General features: G+C 33.8%; 1 protein-coding gene and 1 long non-coding RNA gene across 2 annotated transcripts; both read left to right on the forward strand.

The window, feature by feature from the left end:
• On the forward strand, positions 1 to 1,161 carry LOC126587377 (uncharacterized). Its single transcript, XM_050252420.1, has 5 exons — positions 1 to 6; positions 106 to 282; positions 496 to 561; positions 770 to 941; positions 993 to 1,161. Exons 1-5 carry the CDS (start codon positions 1 to 3, stop codon positions 1,103 to 1,105), a joined length of 534 nt encoding a protein of 177 aa, XP_050108377.1. The 3' UTR covers positions 1,106 to 1,161.
• A 1,414-nt stretch (positions 1,162 to 2,575) lies between these two features.
• LOC126589803 (uncharacterized) lies at positions 2,576 to 6,118 on the forward strand. Its single transcript, XR_007611930.1, has 2 exons — positions 2,576 to 3,705; positions 4,373 to 6,118. It is a non-coding gene; the product is annotated as an uncharacterized LOC126589803 (long non-coding RNA).
• The last annotated feature ends 1,258 nt before the right edge of the window (positions 6,119 to 7,376 follow it).

Consider the following 7,376-nt stretch of genomic DNA (forward strand, 5'->3'; position numbering starts at 1 on the left):
ATGGAGGTTGTCGTCAGGAAGAGGATTGCAAGCATGTAACTCTCTCTATGTGCATAATTTTTCAGCTTGACTGTTACTTACGGTTATATATTGATGATAAGTTAGTCCGACAAAGAGAAAAATCATTTTCTAGCATTTAACTTGATGGAAGGAATAAATGTTCATGCTATTGAAGCGAAAATTGCAAAGTACCAGGAAGAAAATGCTGAACAAATAATGATTAACAAAGCTCGTAAGATAGTTCAAAATAAGATCGCCATGTTTTTTACCCTTAGTACCTGCTGATTTTGTTTAATGGGAAAAGATGATCCTAATGCCGGCAAAGTGGCAATATTTGAACTCTTAAATGTTTTTTGCTTAGTTTATGACATGGTTCTAATGCTGATTTTGTATAATGGGAAAAGAGGATCCTAATGCCGGCAATATTTGAACTCTTTAATTGTTTTTAGCTTTGTTTATGACATGGTTCTAATGCTGGTGTTTTCAATCGAATAGGCTGGAGAGCTTGCTGCAGCTCTAGCAGCAAGCAAGGGACATCCTCTACAGAATGAAACTGATGCGGTAAGAGTGGTTTAGGGATTGTTACTTGTATGCATTCTCTTGTGTTTTCTTTAGATGACCTTCACATTTTAAATGTTGAAACACTTCAAAGAGATTTTGTTAACTGATCTGATGGGTTTATTGATAGGGTGTGAGTGAAGGCTCTCAAGCAGGATTTGGTGCTGGCAGACAAGGGGCAGTATGCTCCCTACAGTTTCAGGGCAACTAAAGACCAACCGGCGGCATGGGTCCACAACCACCACCTCTTGGAGGAGGGGGGCATGATATGCACGGATACGCTTTTGACGATATAGAAATGATGAAGGTGCGAGCAGAGAGAGGTGGTAGGGCAGGAGGGTGGAGTGGAGAGATGAGCAGGAAGAGGGCGGTAGGGCAGGGGGGTGGAGTGGAGAGATAAGCAGGAAGAGGGCACTTGAAGAAGCCTATAGTAGCGTTTGGATTTGTTAGCTCTGTAATTGTAAGAGCAGAAACATGCCTTCTTTTTCATGGAAACAAAATTGTACAATCATCATTAGTTATTAGTTATACAATGATCATTGTTTAGGACTCTTATGGAAATTGGTATGTCTCAACGAGGTATTGAAAAGATGTTTCGTTTTATTTTTTGTTTTTATAAAAAAGGGATAACTGGTGATAAATTATTGTTATTCATCTCTTTCGGGCCCGGAACTGGCTAGTTGGGAATTCGCCACTCCTTTAGGGCCAAGAGGAGGCTAGTTGGGAATTGTATCATCCTCGGGGCCACAATCAAGCATAAAGAATGCTGGATTAGAGCCTGATGAAACAACTTACTGTTCAATGATTGAAGGTTGGGGTCGAGCTGACAATTATAAGAAAGCAGAACTGTACTATAAAGAGCTCAAGCGGTTGGGGTACAAACCTAATTCGTCTAACCTGTACACTCTAATAAACTTGCAAGCCAAGCATGAGCATGAAGAGGGGGCCATCAGGACTCTTGACGATATGCTGACAATGGGGTGCCAATATTCCTCGATTCTTGATAGTATTCTGCAAGCATATGAGAAGGCAGGAAGGATTGATAAAGTGCCTCGCCTTTTGAGAGGTTCTTTCTATTAACACTTTCTTGTCAGCCAGACTTCTTGTTCCATTATGTAAAACACTGTGGAAGGACCCTCCTTTTGAAGATAAATTATAATGGCATGTTAAAGGTAATTTTGGGTGTATTTTAAAATTTTTTAAAAAAGCTTCTGAAGTCGAAATTGTCTTTGCATGTTAAAGGTGGTTGCTGCCTTGCTGGGAGATTTATCCAATCTTAGAAAGAATTACTTCGGTTTGTCGAATTCTAGGAAATAAAATACGCCTAACTTCTAGTGTACTGCTATCTATATAATTAAAAAGAAGCCCGCGCTTCAATTCGAGTATTGAAACTATAACCACAATTTAACACACATATCTCTAAACAATTCAGAAATCGTTTAAAGCAGCTAAAGCCACATGGTATAAATAAGTTTTTCAATTTGCATTTGTATTCTATTAATTTACATTAAATACTTATGTACAACTAAAATGATAGATTTGTATGTACCAATCACAAAGAGAAAATAAATTGTTCCCATTCATCAGTTTGCACCCAAATGATAACAGAGAAGTTAACGTTGTAAGTAAATGGACAGGTGTTGCGTTTTTAAAGAAACCACAGAGAGGCCAGGGCTTTTATTAGGTACAGAAGATTTGCAGAATTATTGTGTCATGCAGAAGATTTCAGTCCTTGCATAATTATGTGTTCCCAACCAACCGTCCTTGCAGAATTATGTGTTCCCAACCAACCGTCCTTGCAGAATTATGTGTTCCCAACCAACCCTCCTTGCAGAATTATATGTTCCCAACCAACCGTCCTTGCATAATTATGTGTTCCCAACCAACCCTCCTTGCAGAATTATATGTTCCCAACCAACCATCCTTGCAGAATTATATGTTCCCAACCAACCGTTGGATCAACTCCCCTTAAACTGATAACTTGTGCCTTGGCAAGAAAATAAAACTTGTGCAAATTCTTAGTCTTCCCTCTTCTCTCCCCTCTGTCCTCACCTTTCCTTCTGTGCATTTTCATCCTTCCAGGGCTCCTTGCTTTTCTACGTGACACTCTTTTGCTACCCATTTTATTTTCTGGGGTTTTCCCTTTTTTTTTTATATTATTTTCTCCTTATTGGTTTCTTTGTAGTTGATATGCTCATTTTGTTTTTTGGGTTTTTTCCCCCAGTTTTACGTAGTTCCTGAGCTTTTGCCTTGTTTGAGTGAAGTGGTTTTTTTTTCATCATAAAAAAAAAAATCCTGCTCCTTTTGTTTTTTGGTTTTTTTTTTCTCTCCTTGTTGGTTTCTTGTAGTTGCTGGGCACTCGTCTCATTTGGTTTGAATAAAGTGCTGTCTTGAATATTAAAAAAATATATATGTTTTTCCAATTCATTTTGTTTTCTAAGGTTTTTTCCAATCTATTTTACGTTATTTTTCTACTTGTTGATTTGTTTGTAGTTGTTGTGCTCATTTTGTTTTGTGGGCTTTTTTTTTTCTTTCGTTTTGATGTAATTTTCCTCCTGGTTGGTTTCTTGAAGTTGCTTGACTTTCCCTTGTTTGAGTGAAGTGTTTTTTTTAATAATAATAAAAAAATATTTTTCCTGCTCATTTTTCTGGGTTTTTTTTCAAATTTTTTTTCGCTATTTTCCTCCTTTTTGGTTTCTTTATAGTTGCTGGCCTTTTCCGTTGTTTGAGTGAAGTATTTTTTTGAATGATAAAAAAAAAGATGTTTTTCCTGCCCATTTTGTTTTGTGGGGTTTTTTTTTTTCCAATTTTTAAAAATTATTTTTCTACTTGTTGTTTTCTTTGTAGTTGTTGTGCTCATTTTGTTTACTGTGTTTTTATTTTCCGTTTTTTCAATATTATTTTCCTCATTGTTGGTTTCTTATAGTTGTTGCGTTTTGCCTTGTTTGAATGAAGTGTTTCTTTGAATAATAAATAAAAAATATTTTTGTGTAATTTATTTTGCAGGTAGAGAATGAGCAATATTCAATTTGGGGTTATTGATGCCGCTGACCTTAAGCCAACCCTAGATTCGAAGTTGTGGGGTGACTGGAGCAATATAAAGATATGGAATAAGGCTCTTCTCCACGAGCTTAAAATTTTTATCAGGTAATAAGGGTGTTCTTCATACCTTAAAAATTTTGTGCCTTTTTAAAATTTAATTAAGTTGCTTTGACAAGTAACCACTTTAGCATTTTTTTGTTTACTTAAATTACATGTCATTATTAAAATACTAAGAGAGCTTTTTTTTTTCACTATGAATATGATGATATATTTGCATATTTTATTCTCATTTTAAATTTTGAAATAAGCTTGGTTCATCTCCTCTTTGTTCATGTTTCATTATTTTTGACTTTTTTTTTTACAGAGGCTGGTACAAGTTAGTTAGGTTGGTAACAATTAATTATTTTTTAGGGATTCATAATGTACCATCATATTAGTACGTATTAAAATAAACATTTCATAGCGTACCAACATATTGATACATATCAAAATAGACATTTCATAGCATACCAACATATTGGTATGTACTAAAATAAGGTACATTGAAATTCAGATACTTATTGTTCATCAATCCTTCCATATTTATTCCCTGGGTAATTAGTACTAGGGTCTAATGATATTTCTCTTCACTGGTAAGTTAGAGGTCTTAGGTTCGATTCTTCTCAAGGCAGATTTGAAGCTAAGTCCACCATCTTCCTTTTAGTATAGATAACAGTGTTTGTTCAAAAAAAGAAAAAGTGGGGTAATTCAAATTGTATATATTATTTTTCAGATCAATTAACGTTCTGATTATAAAATCAGAGAAAAAAGGACAGATGCATGGTGGATTAAAAAATGATAATATCAGACTTGATGACAATTCAATTGGATTAATCAAATTCCATTTAACAATCTGAGGGTTGAGTTCAAGCTGTTGGTAGACTGACCGATTTCAGTCAAAGTCGGAGATGATATTAACTTGGTTGAGTTAACTCAGTTCCTTCACCTCATCAGTCTTCATCTGCCACTGTAAGAAATATATATTGCTTTATATTTAAGTCAAATTACGTTTTTTAAGGTTAAATTTAATTTTAATACTTAATTATTTGTTAATTAGGGAATATTTTGCCTCTCTCTTTTACCACTCAATTATGTTATCGATGGAGGAGAGATTTCATGGTCCATTTTATGTGGTCATGGATTCACGTCTCATGGCTATCTATAATTTTTTGGAGAAAAATATATCAAACTGTGCTAGGAGAAAAAGTGTTTTGATATCAAGGAATATGTCGAAAACAATGGAACGATAAAGAGCATACTTAAGTATAGTGTAGAAAAGGGTGATCATTATGACAATGAAACATAAACATATTTCAGAATCAGTTCTATTACACAAATAAATTTAAACTAAAGATTCAACTATTTCACTTTACAACATATAAAAGCTCATCGTGTGTCGTAGAACATCGGGATAAATTCTCTAGCCTTAGCCTGTGCGTCTTCCTCGGAACGGAACCTCAAATTCTGCGGTCACATTGGTAGCACAGTTTTCGCCGGTATGGTCGAAAGCAATTTGGTATTCCACCTTTTGCCCTTGGGCGAGTTGCGGTTCATAGCCTTCCTCAGTCACTACATACTTCTTCTTCACTTTTATTAATGAGCCATCTGGTTGGCTTATTATTCCACAACTATGGACTACATCCAACAATCTTTCAAAAGGTTACCAGACGGTTCATTAATAAAAGTGAAGAAGAAGGATGTAGTGACTGAGGAAGGTTATGAACCGCAACTCGCCCAAGGGTAGAAGGTGGAATACCAAATTGCTTTCAACCACACTGGCGAAAAGTGTGCTGCCAATGTGACTGCATAATTTGAGGTTCTGCTCCGAGGAAGATGCATAGGCTAATGTTAGAGAATTTATCCCAATGTTCTACCACACATGATGAACTTTTATATGTTGTAAAGTGAAATAATTGAATCTTTAGTTTAAATTTATTTGTGTAATGGAACTGATTCTGAAATATATTTACGTTTCATTGTCATAATGATCACCATTTTCTACACTGTACTTAAGTATCCTCTTATCGTTCCATTGTTTTTGACACACTCCTTGATGTCAATACACTTTTCTCCTAGCACATATTGATATATTTTTCTCCAAAAAATTATAGCTAGCCATGAGACGTGAATCCGTGACTGCATAAAATGGACCATGAAATCTCTCCTCCACCGATAATAGAATCGGGTGGTAAAAGAGAGACAAAATATTCCCTAATTAACAAATAATTAAGTATTAAAATTAAATTTAACCTAAAAAAATGTAATTTGACTTAAATATAAAGCAATATAAATTTCTTATAGTGGCAGATGAAGGCTGATGAGGCGACTCAACCAAGTTAACATCATCTCTGACTTTGACTGAAATCAGTCGGTCTACCAACAGCTTGAACTCAACCCTCAGATTGTTCAATTGGTTGTGATGTGAGGTAGGGAATTTGATTAATCCAATTGAATTGCCATCAAGTCTGATATTATCATTTTCTAATCAACCATGCATATGTCATTTTTTCTCTGATTTTATAATCAGAACGATATCTGAAAAATAATAAATACAATTTTAATTACCCCACATTTTATTTTGAACAAACGATATTATCTACACTAAAGAGGAAGGTGGACTTAGCTTCATATCTGTCTTTGGTGAAAATCGAACCTAAGACCTATCACTTACAAGTGAAGAGGAATATCATTAGACCATAGTAATAAGTGGCAATTATCCCAAAGAATAAATATGGAAGGATAGATGAACAATAAGTATTTGAATTTTAATGTACGTTATTTTAGTACATACCAATATGTTGGTATGCTATGAAATGTCTATTTTGATACGTATCAATATGTTTGTACGCTATGAAATGTTTATTTTAATACGTACTAATATGATGGTACGTTATGAATCCCTAAAAAATAATTAATTGTTACCAACTAACTTGTACCAGCCTCTCTAAAAAAGAAGTCGAAAATAATGAAACATGAACAAAGAAGAGGTGAACTAAGCTTATTTCAAAATTTAAAATGAGAATAAAAATATGCAAATATATCATCATATTCATAGTGAAAAAAAGCTCTCTTAATATTTTAATAATGACATGTAATTTAAGTAAACAGAAAAATGCTAAAGTGGTTCAAAGCAACTTAATTAAATCTTAAAAAGGCACAAAATTTTTAAGGTATGAAGAACACCCTTATTACCTGATAACATTTTTAAGCTCAGAGTGGAGAAGAGCCTTATCCCATATCTTTATATTGCTCCAGTCACCCCGCAACTTCGAATCTAGGGTTGGCTTAAGGTTAGCAGCATCAATAATCCCAAATTGAATATTGCTCACTCTTTGCCTGCAAAATAAATTACACAAAAATATTTTTTATTTATTATTCAAAGAAACACTTATTCAAACAACAAAACACAACAACTATAAGAAACCAACAATGAGGAAAATAATTTAAAAAAAAAAGGAAAATAAAAACACAGAAAACAAAATGAGCACAACAATTACAAAGAAAACAACAAGTAGAAAAATAATTTTTAAAAAAATTGGCAAAAAACCCCAAGATAGAAAATGGGTAGGAAAAACATTTTGTTTTTTATTATTAAAAAAAAACACTTCACTCAAACAACGGAAAAGCCCATCAACTATAAAGAAACCAACAAAAAGGAAAATAGCCAAAAATATTAAACCAGAAAAAAATGAGTAGGAATTTTTTTTATATTATTATTAAAAAAAAAACACTTCACC

Source organism: Malus sylvestris, chromosome 2, assembly GCF_916048215.2.
Source record: "Malus sylvestris chromosome 2, drMalSylv7.2, whole genome shotgun sequence".
NCBI classification, from domain to species: domain Eukaryota; kingdom Viridiplantae; phylum Streptophyta; class Magnoliopsida; order Rosales; family Rosaceae; genus Malus; species Malus sylvestris.

What these genes read in the sequence shown, in the direction of transcription:
- LOC126587377 (XM_050252420.1), top strand. An exon ending in TTTTTACCCTTAGTACCTGC is followed by an intron (nt 283 to 495) that starts TGATTTTGTTTA and finishes TCAATCGAATAG; the next exon opens with GCTGGAGAGCTTGCTGCAGC. An exon ending in GAGGGCGGTAGGGCAGGGGG is followed by an intron (nt 942 to 992) that starts GTGGAGTGGAGA and finishes AGCCTATAGTAG; the next exon opens with CGTTTGGATTTGTTAGCTCT.